Source organism: Topomyia yanbarensis, chromosome 2 (assembly GCF_030247195.1).
Source record: "Topomyia yanbarensis strain Yona2022 chromosome 2, ASM3024719v1, whole genome shotgun sequence".
Taxonomy (NCBI): Eukaryota; Metazoa; Arthropoda; class Insecta; order Diptera; family Culicidae; genus Topomyia; species Topomyia yanbarensis.
Window position 1 is genome coordinate 463,853,330 of NC_080671.1, and position 13,648 is coordinate 463,866,977.

The 13,648-nt window shown below is 45.7% G+C and overlaps 2 protein-coding genes across 2 annotated transcripts; one reads left to right on the forward strand and one right to left on the reverse strand.

The window, feature by feature from the left end:
• Window positions 1-6,624: 6,624 nt before the first annotated feature.
• On the reverse strand, window positions 6,625-9,370 carry LOC131686066 (3-oxoacyl-[acyl-carrier-protein] reductase FabG-like). The gene is made up of 3 exons (XM_058970196.1): window positions 9,243-9,370; window positions 8,589-9,182; window positions 6,625-8,532 (listed from the first exon to the last, which is right to left on the reverse strand). The coding sequence occupies exons 2-3, from the start codon at window positions 9,139-9,141 to the stop codon at window positions 8,315-8,317; spliced, it is 771 nt and encodes a 256-aa protein (XP_058826179.1). The 5' UTR covers window positions 9,142-9,182; window positions 9,243-9,370; the 3' UTR covers window positions 6,625-8,314.
• Window positions 6,694-7,616, forward strand: LOC131686067 (3-oxoacyl-[acyl-carrier-protein] reductase FabG-like). The gene has a single exon (XM_058970197.1). It carries the CDS (start codon window positions 6,694-6,696, stop codon window positions 7,459-7,461), a length of 768 nt encoding a protein of 255 aa, XP_058826180.1. The 3' UTR covers window positions 7,462-7,616.
• Window positions 9,371-13,648: the final 4,278 nt, after the last annotated feature.

Here is a 13,648-nt window from a genome sequence, read left to right on the forward strand (position 1 = left end):
ACTGTGGTGATCGCTTTTTTCGCTCTCACCTCACCCAACTAGGTGAGGTGACGGTGAGAATAGGGCCCATGATACCGCTGGCGCATGGTCTTTTGGTAGTATGACTGGAAATCGCGCATCGAATGGCACGTAGTCAGCTTGAGCAGTCCTTCCCTCAACTCGCAGCACTCCATATTCATCAACGAACGGAGAGTCTTTGTAGATGGGACTGGATGTTTCAATTCGCTTCCATTGTTCCAATGGTAGGTCTCGGTTATACATCAAAATCTTAACTTCATCAGGTTTTCACTTTGAGCGATGCGCCACAGCCACTGCTCTGCCTTGAGATATTCGTTTTGCCGCAACGGAATTTTCACAGTCGGCACCGATGTTGTCACGCCCCACTTTTGAGAAAGTACAGCAGTGATTGTTTCTGCTGGTAATCCCTTTATACGTAAGCGACAGTTAGAAATGAACCGCACCACTAGGGCGATTGTGTGAACCAAAACATTCCATTTGGAGAATCGACTTACGTCAACCAGCTGTTCCGGTGTGGATATGTGGTGCAAAAGAAACCACGGTCCACGGTCGATGATACGGAAATATGCTGCACATCCATACCCTGCTTCGCTGGCGTCGGTAAACACATGAAGCTGCAACGTGTCGTAGGCTTCAGGGTGTATACGATAGCCGAAATAAAATCGAGGAATTTTTAGTTTGTCGATCCCTTGCAATAGGGTTACCCAACGTTTCCACTTTTCGAAGTTATCTCCCACGCCACTCCAGGACGCCAAATATCTTGGATTATCATTCGTCCATGTATAAGGTACGGCGCGAGCAGTCCCAATGGGTCATACAAACTCATCACGCAGCGCAGAGCCATCCGTTTCGTTGGCCTTCCCTCACCGGTAACATACAGGGCCAATTCTCCATTCAGATTCGCAGAGAAAACAAACATGTCCTCGATCGGATCCCACGTCATTCCCAGAACTCTTTCCCAGTGTTCGTCTTTGTTACCGACGAATGAAAGGGGATTTTGATCGATACTTTCACCAAGTCCCCGCAGGACCTCAGGACTACTGCTCACCCAGTTCCTCATTACAAAACCGGCGTGCCTGTGAATGGCTCTTACCTGCGATGCTCGAATGATCGCCTCTTCCAGTGTATCAGTGCTGTCGTAATAATCGTCCATGTATGTTTTTTCTACAATGGCTGTTACTGCTTCTGGGAACTGTGCGACAAAATCTTCAGCATTCCTCTTCATGATGTGTTGGGCGGAACACGGCGAGCATGTTGCCCCAAAGGTTGCGACATCCATTACGTAGACATCGGGGGGTTGATTTGGGTTAAAGCGGAAAAGAAATCGCTGGGAGTGTTTGTCCACCGATCTGCTTTGTATTTGGTGGAACATCTCCCTGATATCTCCCCCAAACCCAACACGGCGTTCGCGAAACTTGCGAATTACGGAGGGAAGCAACGTGAGAAGGTCTGGGCCCTTTAGTAGTTGAGAGTTTAGCTTCGGCAAGTTCCTCTGCCGTTGCTTTGTGTACGTATTGTTTCTGCACATACTCCCTGATTTGCTTATGAACATTACCTTTAAGTTCAGGGTCTCTCTCGAGTTTCGTTTCTAGACTCTTCATTCTTCGGAGGGCCATCGGCAGGCTGTCGGGAAAGCAAACATCGTCGAACTTCCAGAGGAGACCTGTTTCGAATCTGTCGTTTGCACGCCTTGTTGTCACTCTTAGAATGTCTCGTGCTCTCTTCACCTCTGCGGGCTCCGGTAGCGATGCTGGAGAAACTCCGACATCCTCCAAGATAAATCTTTGACGGACCATCTCATTCAGTTCCCTATCGACTTTGCATTCGGAAGGTTTAGATCGTTGATGGTATGCGCCGCCTCCAGAGCGTAACGCTGCTGCTGACCTCTCGCTGCGATCTCTACGTTGACCCGCCTCGAGTTTCTTTCGCTCCGCACTATGTGCGAAGTCCACTGTAGCTCCAATGGCTCTGGATGACCTTCAAGCCCAAGACTGCACGCAGTACTTTCTTCGATCAACGTAAGCGAAGAGCCTTCGTCAAGAAAAGCGAAGGTATCTAAACGACGTATTCCGTGAAACAGTGTCACCGGTACTACTCTGAACATCACGGCCCTCTGCGTTCGATCATGTGTGTGGCATTCGGCGCGAAATGCTCTATGAAGCAGTGGATGGTGCGGAAGGCGACAGCTACCAACGTTGCATCGAAACTTCGACTTACACCTCCATTGACCATGGTCGAAAAGGCAAATTTCACATAGTTTCCATCGTGCAGCAGCTTTCAGTCTTTCTTCGAGACTCATCTGCTGGAACTTCACACAATTTCGCACTCGATGGTCCACTCTTCCGCAAATTGGACAGGGTTATCTCTCGCCGCTATCTTTCTTCAAAATGTTGGTTTCGACATGGGTGTAAAAATGTCCCTTTTCCCGTTGCTTTACCTTCTCGTATTTTGAAGTTTCCGCTTTCGGCTGTACTAGAGTCGTAATTTCACTAGCATCTGCGACCACCATAAATTGGCCAAACTCCTTCAGTGATGGTTCAGGATAGGCTCACTTAAAACTTACCCAGTTTAGCTAAATTGCAGCCGGCAGCTTATCCACTAACTCTTCCAGCAGTGTTGGGTTGGAAAGATGGCTCTGTAGATTTGCTGCTTGTAAATTGTAACACAGCTGCTGCACGGCCATCCCAAAACCCATCAGTGTACCCAATCTCTCCGGTTTCGGTGCTTCTGTACGACGAACTTTTGCTAACCGATTTTTAATAAGCATCTCTGGCCTGCCATACAAACGTCGTAATGTTTCCATGATCGATGGAACGCTGTGCGGAAACATAAGTTTTGTCACAACCGCGTCTCGCGCCTGACCTCGCAGGCATTCTCGCAGATGAATTATGTTTTCAACGTCTGAAAACTCGCACGCTATGTTTGCGGTTTCAAAGCTGCTACAAAATATCGGCCACTCATCGGGCTCACCAGAAAATGTGGGCAGCTTTCTCGGCTAAATTTGCCGCGCAGCCAGCTGATTTGTAGTTAATCCCACCTGCTTGCCTTTTCCAGCGACTGCTATTCCGGCTTCTGACTGTGTCACAAATTCTAGCCAGGCCTTGGCTTTGCTAGTTCCGCTTGAGACACTACTTTGAGAAACGCCGTCTTCGACGTCCAGTTGCTCTTCCAGTTCCCGTTTTTCCCTTAGGTACTTTTCACGGGCTTCTATCTCCTTGGCTCTAAGCGCCCGCTCCTTCTCCTTCTGTATTCTTTCCTCCTCCAGCCGTAGGCGCTCTTCCTCCAACCTGGCCTCTTCTAATAAACGCTCTTCCTCCAGTCGCTGTAGCGCTAGCTGGGCTCTAGCAAAGGTGCTAGAAGTGATTGATTGGGCCGACTTCCTATCGTTGTTTCCATGTACTTTTAGTCCTGGGTTTTTCTTCGGTGTTTCATCGATGCTCTTTTCCGCTCCTCTCGACGATGTGGCTCCAGTGACGTTTGGTCCTTTTAAACTAGGGCCACTTAGAATACTACCCTTCTCACTTTTTCCAGCAGTCTTATTCTCAGCCTTTTTGGTCTGCTTTTTAATTGTTCCGGCTGCTAGGGGCAGTGGCATGAGTGGACATTTCAAACACCGCCACGGACGTTTTTCCACTCCCGGGGAGACTGCTGCACAGGCGTAGTGGTGCCATACTCCGCAAGCATCGCATGCAACCATCCCGACGTCAGCACCGTTGGGTCGGGTACACGATCCACAATCGTACCTTTCCGAATCAGCGTGCTCCATCACGAACAATAAATTTTTGAGTTTGTTCGGGTGTTCGGACTAAAAAAGGTTCTTGCAGCAGTGCCGATTTTAGCAACAGCTCAAAACTAGAACATGGTGTAATTTCAATAATAATGTTACATATAATTCAATATTAATTCTTACATTTAGTTTCCTTTTAGCACGAACAGTCCTCTCCATATCCGAACAAATCCACGATTGGTTTCCTGTCGCTTTGACGTTTTGGCACCTCTTGACTTGGGTTTCCGCTGCATTGACATCTGTCACATCGGCAAACTTCACGTCGATTGGTGTTCAGGGTCCTGGCGATCGAATGTCAATTTCGCAAGTGACACAGTGCTGCCAGAACAGAAGCTTTCACCGCGGCCCTGGAGGCCAACACCGACAGTCTAAGCGGGGATGCGCTGGTAGCTGTTCTATCACGCGCGTGCGACGCCACTATTCCGAGAAAAACCCTACCAAGAAACGGCAGATGCCCGTTATACTGGTGGTTATACTGCCTCAGAGCTAGACGTAGGATGCAAAGAGCTCGCACCGAGGATGCAAGAGAGAACCACCGTGAAGTGTTTCGAGCTGCGAAATTGGCCCTTAACAAGGCCATTAAAAGCAGCAAGAGAGCGTGTTTCGACAACCTGTGTGAGAGTGCCAACGCGAATCCGTGGGGTGACGCCTACAGGATTGTGATGGCCAAGACCAAAGGGGGCTCTTCACCCCCAGAACGGTCTCCGGACCGGTTGGCGACGATTTTCGAAGTACTCTTTCCGTCTCGAGCCACAAGTCCCTGGCCACCTGCACTACGAGACAGTGCGGGCACGGCCGAAACGGTGGCTCCGGTGACGAATGAAGAACTACTCGCAGTGGCTAAATCCCTAGCAATGAACAAAGCTCCAGGGCCGGATGGAGTTCCAAAATGCCGCTCTCAAGGCAGCGATTATAGCGAACCCGAACATGCTCAGGCTAGCTATGCAGAGGTGCCTTGACGAGTGCCGTTTCCCCGATAGATGGAAAAGGCAGAAATTGGTGCTGTTGCCGAAGCCCGGGAAGCCGCCAGGCGACCCATCGGCGTACAGACCAATCTGTCTGATCGACACGACTGGCAAACTGCTTGAGAGGATTATCCTCAACAGGCTAACCCCGTACGCGGAAGGTACGGACGGCCTGTCAAGCAATCAGTTTGATTTTCGAAAGGGTAAGTCCATGGTGGACGCTATCAACTCAGTGGTAAAGACCGCCGAGATAGCGATCCAACGGAAAAGGCGAGGTATTCGATACTGAAGAACGCATTCAACAGCGCAAGCTGGGATGCCATCGCGCTCTCGTTACGCCGGCTTAGCCTGCCGTATGACGGGGTCGATGGTGTGCAGGAGGATGGCGTGTGGAGGAGAAGGATGAACCACGAACTTGCGCGACTCTATGGTGAGCCAAGTATCCGGAAATTAGCTCAAGCTGGAAGGGAACGGTTTGCGGGGCATGTTGTGAGGATACAAGACAACAACCCCACCAAGTTGGTTTTCACCTCCAAACCGGCAGGTACAAGACGGAGAGGAGCGCAGTGTTCCCGGTGGCTGGACCAAGCGGAGCAGAACCTGACGAGTATCGGGCACCTGAGATGTTGGAGACAAGGAGCAACTGACCGAGTGACGTGGCGGAATATTGTAGAACAGATTAAATCATGATAATATGATGTACAATCAGGAAATATAATTCACAAATAAAAAGACAGTTGTGGGAAAATTTTATGATGAATGAAAGTTTCATCTGTTGTATAGCTGTACGGCCAATCGAGCACCTAAACTGATTAGTAAAGTGTTGCGGAAACACAGAGATTAGTCTTGTGTTTCTGTAAATTGCCCAACCGAATTTATGTGAAAGCAGAATTACAGGGATTATACTATGCTCTTATTAAGTGATGTTCAAAACTAGTCTTAAAACGCATATACCAGTTCCCAAAGCCGTACCGGTAAAATCTATTGTGCTTAACACACAATTTCAAAATACAGTTTCCTCCACCGTTACGATTTCCTAGTTTAATGTTCAAAGTGTCGTTAACTGTTTACCAGAACACCTACCCCCGGTTAAACCACCCGATATTTGATTCGCGATCTTGAATGTAGTCAGTATGGAATCCAGCTTAAATGCAATAACCGATTCCAAAATCGAACAAGTCAGAATCGGTTGTTGCATTTGAGCTGGAATCCATACTGACTCGTTGCAGAGTTCCAGACCGGTTCCGGAATAGGTTTAACTGGGTCAGAGCACTACACAAGAAGTGCATGTCTTTTGTCTACTAATCCCTGGTCAAACCATTCGGAATTTGATTCGGAATCCTGAATGGAGTCAGTATGGATTCCAAATCAAATGCAACAACCGATTCTGAGTCGGAATCGGTTGTTGCATTTGATTTGGAATCCTTAATGACTCCATTCAGAAATTCGAACCGGTTCCGGAATGAGTTTAACTGGGTTGTGTCGAATCAGAATAAAAGAAATTTGCACTCTCATGCAATGTAATAATAAGCAAACTAATAAACTCAATCCATTTGTTGCCGCATTGCAGGGGGCTAATGGTACCGCTCAAACGTATTACGCCTAAATTCAGCTTAATTTGGCGCAAATAAAGCTACAGCAATGTTTCGTGGTGATATCAACAAAACACGTGGGGATCAACTTCTACCACGTAACGCTACATACAGATCTCTTACATCTAATCTTTATTAAATTTGCTGTATTACTATAAAACAAATGCTACACTTCCTTTACGCTGAGCCAGCACTATTGCGTTACGTAATGAAACAATAGCCCCTAAATCAGTTCCTAATCATTTTGTTTGTGAGAATGTCATTTCGTTCGCACAATCTCACTTATCTTGTATAGCTTGTTAGCCGGTCGGTGATTTTACGTAATACAAGGATGAATTTCGCCGGAAAAGTTATCCTTATCACAGGAGCCAGCAGCGGAATCGGTGCCGCTACTGCTGTCAAGCTGTCCCAGCTGGGGGCCACACTAGCGCTGACCGGTCGCAAGGTGGACAATCTGACCAATGTCGCCAAGGAATGCTCTGCCGGCTCGGTGCCACCCTTTATCATCCCAGGCGATATCACCCAACAGGCGGACACGGAAAGAATTCTAAACGCTACTATTGATAAGTTTGGCCGACTGGACGTGTTGGTGAATAACGCTGGGATTATCGAAACAGGAACGATCGAGAATACCAGTTTGGAGCAGTTTGATCGAGTTATGAATACCAACATTCGTTCCATCTACCATCTGACAATGTTGGCAGTCCCACATCTAATCAAATCGCAGGGAAATGTTGTCAACGTGTCCAGCGTGAACGGAATCCGATCTTTCCCGGGAGTGCTAGCTTACAATATTTCAAAAATGGCGGTAGATCAATTTACTCGCTGCGTCGCTCTCGAGCTGGCGTCCAAAAATGTTCGCATCAACTGTGTCAACCCAGGAGTGACGGTGACGAATCTACACAAACGCGGCGGCATGGACGAGGAAACGTATAAAAAGTTCTTGGAACACTCCAAGAATACGCATGCTATGGGTAGACCGGGACAGGCTACCGAGGTTGCCGATGCGATCGCCTTTCTGGCCAGTGAGTCAGCTTCGTTCATCACTGGAGCTAGCCTGCCGGTGGATGGCGGCCGTCATGCGATGTGCCCGAGATAAAGATCGTCGTTTGTGGGTATGTCAGGGAATCAAGTGATGAAATGGATTTACTCAATGACGTTCTTTTCCCATTAGAGTGATTGCCAGCCACAAACGGCTGTATTCGAATGCATTTATATCTGTTGTAACTTTGAATAAATCAAAATTTAATTAAAGACCGCTTTTGACAATCTTTCTTCTTAGTTGGAGTATGTGGCACAAAATTTTCAGCATTTAGGAAAAGGTGTGAAAAATTGCGAATCTCCAAAAATTTCTAAAATACCTGTGTATAGTTTACGTAGATCCTATTTGATTCGAATAGTTTACGTTTCGGTATATCAGCATCAAAATTGTCGGCGAATCCTATGTTATGATTGACTCTCCGCGTAATGTACTGATGATTCGCAGGATTGTTTACCTGTTTTCCGAATTTACATTTTCGCAAAATTCGCATAAATAAACGTGGCCGATGGTCCAAGTATCAAGATTAAATTTTATTTAATTCTGTAATATTCACTTGTTAAATTTTTTACTTCAAGTGTGTTTAATGCTTGTAAGGCACAAATCTTTTCTAAATGAATAAATAGGGAATTTGGTATTATTTATCTTTACGTTGATTTATGATTTTCTATAATATGTGGCTCCCTTTCTATGTGTTGAAATTACATTTAGTTGAAAATACCTGCTTTGGAAAATGCAATTTTGGACGTCTGTTTCAGCCGCAGTAAAAAAGTGTTTATTGTTGGGTAGTACTTCGCAAATTTCAAATTTTCCTGCGAGATTTGGTGATATCCTACACGTATCCGTGTTACCAGTTTCTGTACCTTCTAAGACTGCGAAATAATACTTGAACGGTAAAATAGCGGCTGACCTCTTATCTGGGGCACATGGCGTGCCGTCCACCATCAACATTAAGTGTAACTCCCGTGATGAAACTGGCCGAATCCGACGCTAAAAATGCTATTGTGGCGGCCACTTCCTCCGGAACACCGGGGCGACCCAAAGCGTGAGTTTGTTTGCATTTCTCGAGGAAAGCCGCATATGCTTGCTCGTCCATTCCTCCACGCTTGTGGATATCCGTAATAATTACGCCTAAAATAGCAACACGATTAAACTACTATGAACAGCCTATAAAAGGTAACAAAAACCTGGGTTCACCGCATTCACGCGAACCTGCTTCGGTGCTAGCTCAAGTGCAGTACAGCGCGTAAACTGATCAATTGCCGCTTTGGACATTCCATAAGCCAGGATCCCCGGAAAAGACCTATTACCAGCCACACTACTCACATTTACGATATTACCTTTGCTCTCAATCAAAAGCGGTACGGCTAACATGGTCAGATGGTACACAGCTCTTACATTCGTATTCATTATCTCATCATACTGTTCCAAACTTGTATCCTCAATTGATCCGCTACCAATAATACCGGCATTATTAATTAGTACATCCAGTCGGCTAAATTTCGCAACAATCTCCTCAATAACACGAGCATTATCTTCCTCCTTGGAGACATCCGCAGTCAACAGGAGCGGTTTTTGCTTCGATATGGCTTCGCAAGCTGCTCCAACTTGATTTAAATTGCTCACATTTCGACCCGTCAACACCAACGTTGCTCCTAGATTTGCTAAATACTTGGCCGTTCCTTCGCCGATGCCCGACGAGGCTCCCGTGATTAGAACTACCTTGCCCTTAAAATCCATTCCTATCGATAGTTTTATTGAACTATGCAATCCACGGTAATCTAATAATGACAATTCAAAATTAATATTGCTTTTTGAAGTAATACTCTATTAGATAATACCTCCCGATAGCTCCTACGCAGATAATGGGAAGATAACAGTATATCGACAATAACAAAGCAAGTGTTGGTTGCTAAGTTCTCGATCAAAATTTAATGCTGTTCGAGCCAGCGATGCCAAGTTTTTTTTTTCAGAAAATCTGTTTTATTTTTGAAAATGTCTGGAACGTCTGGAATTGTCTGGATGGCCTAAATATTTTTAAAATAAGCTTTAATGCACATTTGTGAGCTATCTTCATTGCATTTCTCTAATTATTCATACATGTATGTTAACCACTTTATTCTAGATTACTGAAAATTTGGCAATTGCGCTGACAATGTGACAATTGCAATTCCTGTCAAATGGGTAGAATTTAATTTTTTGAGCATTAAGCAGAAAGCTGAAACTTGCAGTTGATTTTACGAACTCGATGTGTTTTCATCTACTTAATTTCCGAAAAAAGCTTTAACAATCAGAAATGCAATTCATATTTTAAAGTTGTGATAACGATTGAGCGTGTTGCTCCCGCAACAAAATGGATCAAAGAGAAGGGTCTCCCTCCAAAGGTGAATCTTATGGGGAAGAGGAACATCTATTTAATTCGGAGACAGACGATTTTATGAACGATCCACCTTTCCCAATTCCCCTCAATGTCTCACAGCCCCCCCAATCAAGGTTTACCAGGATGGATCCACTGGTCCTTGGGTGGTATATTTTCGGCCCAAAAATAAACCGTTAAACAGCATAACTGTTGCAAGGGAGCTGGCGAAACGTTACTCGGCCGCAAACGAGATTTAAAAGGTTGTCAGATAAACTGCGCGTTGTCGTTGCTGATATTTTTTATCTTAAAATACGTTTATTTAGGCCCAAATGCTGTAGCTTAACGAGGCCGATAATTCATTTTTTTTATATTACATGTCACATGTTAGTGGGGGAAGGGAAAGCCGTATTTAGGGGCGGCTTGCTCCCCTCTTATGTAAGTAAAGGAAAAAGGTAGGAAGTGGGATACATATTGTGTAATTGACATCGTCGTTTGCTGATTGATCATTGTGGCGGATATGCACACTTTGTTGTAGTGTTGTAATTTCCAGCCTGTAATCGCAGGGGCGAGGGGAGGGTCGATATTTCGGATAATTATTGGCACTCTTTATCATCTGCATGTGCGGTATGTCATGATGTTCTGGATAGACGGTTATCAAGAAGAGTGTGCACCGAAGACTCGTGAAGCAATGCCATATTGTAGATACAGGGATAGGTTGGTGAGATTCTACTGTGAATGAGAGAGGGTAAAATGTATTAAACTTGGACATCAATGGTTTTCAAAAAGATATAGATAAGAAAAATATAGGGGTGGTCACGGCTTGCCAGGACGTCCCGGACTGGCACATAGGGTGATCTACCTCGGGCCCGAAGGGAATCTATTAGTTGGGACCTGGCAACACAGTACTCTGCGCACAGCCAAACAACATGCTCGATGTCGTGATAGCCGTTCTCACAAACACAATGATTATTTTCAGCAAGCCCTATACGACGGAGATGCGCGTCGAACGAGTAATGGTTGGACATGATCCTTGACATCGTACGAATAAAGTCCCGGTTCACATCCAACCCCTTAAACCAAGCATTCGTTGATACCTTCGGGATAATGGAATGTAGCCACCGTCCCAGATGCCCATTGCTCCATGAGGTTTGCCAACTATCGAGCGTCCTCTGACGAGAGATACTGAAAAATTCGTTGAAGCAAATTGGTCTTTCGTAAGTGTCGCCTTCTAATGCGCCCACCTTGGCTAAAGAGTCCGCCTTCTCATTGCCCGCAATAGAACAATGTGACGGGACCCAAACCAAGGTAATCTGGTAAGATTTTTCAGATAAAGCACTCAGATATTCCCGTATTTTCCCCAGGAAATACGGTGAGTGCTTTCCAGGCTTCGCCGCACGGATGGCCTCAATGGAGCTGAGACTATCCGAAACGATGAAGTAATGGTCTGAGAGCAGGGTGTCAATGATCCCGAGAGTATACTGAATGGCAGCTAATTCTGCGACGTAAATTGAAGCAGGATCATTGAGTTTGAATGAGGCAGCACGATTTTCGTTGAAGATACCGAAGCCTGTGGACCCGTCGAGAATTGATCCGTCAGTGTAGAACATTTTGGCGCAGTCGACTTGATGGTATTTGTTATAGAAAATATTTGGGACCACTTGTGGGCGAATATGATCCGGAATTCCACAAATCTCTTCCTTCATGGATGTATCGAAAAATACAGTTGGATCAGAAGTATCTAAGAGATGAGCACGGTTGACGTTATATGTACATGAATTGATGTTCTGTGCCATGTAATCGAAGTACAAGGACATGAATCGGGTCTGAGAATTAAGCTCGACAAGCCTTTCGCAATTTGCAATCACCAATGGGTTCAGAATATCGCATCGAATGAGCAATCGATATGAGAGGTCCCAGAATCGATTTTTCAGCGGAAGAACGCCCGCCAGCACTTCGAGACTCATCGTATGGGTCGAGTGCATGCAACCCAAGGCAATACGCAAGCAACGGTACTGGATTCGCTCCAGTTTGATGAAGTGTATGTTCGCAGCGGAGCGAAAGCAGAAACATCCGTACTCCAACACTGATAATATCGTTGTTTGGTACAACCTGATTAGGTCTCCTGGATGGGCACCCCACCATGTTCCAGTTATTGTACGGAAAAAGTTGATCCTTTGTTGGCACTTCTGTTTCAGATACCTAATGTGACATCCCCAGGTACCTTTAGAGTCGAACCATACCCCGAGATATTTGAATGTTGAAGCTTGAGCAATAGTTTGATTCATTAATTGAAGCTGTAGTTGCGCTGGTTCACGCTTTCTAGAAAATACGACTAGCTCAGTTTTCTCCGTGGAGAACTCGATACCCAGTTGGAGAGCCCAAGCAGACAAATTGTCCAAGGTATTTTGCAGTGGTCCTTGCAAGTCGACGGCTTTAGGACCTGTAATAGAGACCACACCGTCATCTGCAAGCTGCCTTAGCGTGCAGGAATTGACAAGACATTCGTCAATGTCATTCACGTAAAAATTGTAGAGGAGAGGGCTTAGACATGAGCCCTGGGGAAGGCCCATGTAGCTAAATCGTGATGTCGATAAATCGCCATGCGAGAAATGCATTTGTTTTTCAGACAACAGGTTTAGCAAAAAGTTATTTAAAATTGGCGAAAGACCATGCTGGTGCAACTTCTCATAAAGAATGTTGATCGAAACTGAATCGAAAGCCCCCTTAATATCCAAGAATACTGATGCCATCTGCTCTTTGTTAGCATATGCCATTTAAATTTCTGTTGAGAGCAACGCAAGGCAATCGTTCGTCCCTTTGCCTTTGCGGAAGCCAAATTGTGTATCTGACAGTAAGCCATTTGTTTCGACCCAATTGTCGAGCCGAAACAGGATCATTTTCTCGAACAACTTCCGGATACAGGACAGCATTGCAATCGGACGATACGAATTGTGGTCGGAGGCTGGTTTTCCTGGTTTTTGGATGGCGATGACCCTCACCTGTCTCCAGTCATGTGGGACAATGTTACCCTCAAGAAACCTATTAAATAAATTCAACAAGCGTCTTTTGGCAGAGTCTGGCAGATTCTTCAATAAGTTGAATTTAATTCTATCTGGCCCCGGGGCTTTATTGTTACATGATAAAAGAGCTAGTGAGAACTCCACCATCGTAAACGGTGTTTCGTTCGCGGTATTGTAAGGCGACGCGGCGCGGTAGATTTTCTGTGCCGGGGCGGAATCCGGACAAACCTTCTTGGCGAAATCGAATATCCAACGGTTTGAATATTCCACGCTCTCGTTAGTACTGTTTCGGTTTCGCATACGTCGGGCCGTGCCCCAAAGAGTGCTCATCGATGTTTCTCTTGTTAACCCGTCGACAAACCGGCGCCAGTAACTGCGTTTCTTAGCTTTCATTAAATTTTTCATTCGCTTTTCTAATATCGCGTACACTCGATAACTAGCAACTAACCCGTCGTTCCGGAAAGTTTTATACGCGGCAGCTTTCTCCGCGTACACGTCTGAGCACTCTTTGTCCCACCACGGGTTGGGAGAACGTTTTTGGGTGTTCACGTCGGGTACTCGTTTCGTCTGAGTTTGAATCGCGCTATCGAGAATCGAGTTGGACAAAAACTTATATTCTTCCTCCGGGGGAAGTACCTGTGTTGAATCGATAGTTTTGGATATCTCAGCAGCGTAGCTCTTCCAATCAATGTTTCGTGTGAGGTCATAGGGAACATTGATTGGTGCCGATGGTCTTGAACCAGTGGTGATTGCAATTACAATTGGTAAGTGGTCACTACCGTGGGGATCAGATATTACCTTCCACTTGCAATCTAACCGTAGTGATGTCGAGCATAAAGATATGTCCAGTGCACTTGCTTGCGCAGGT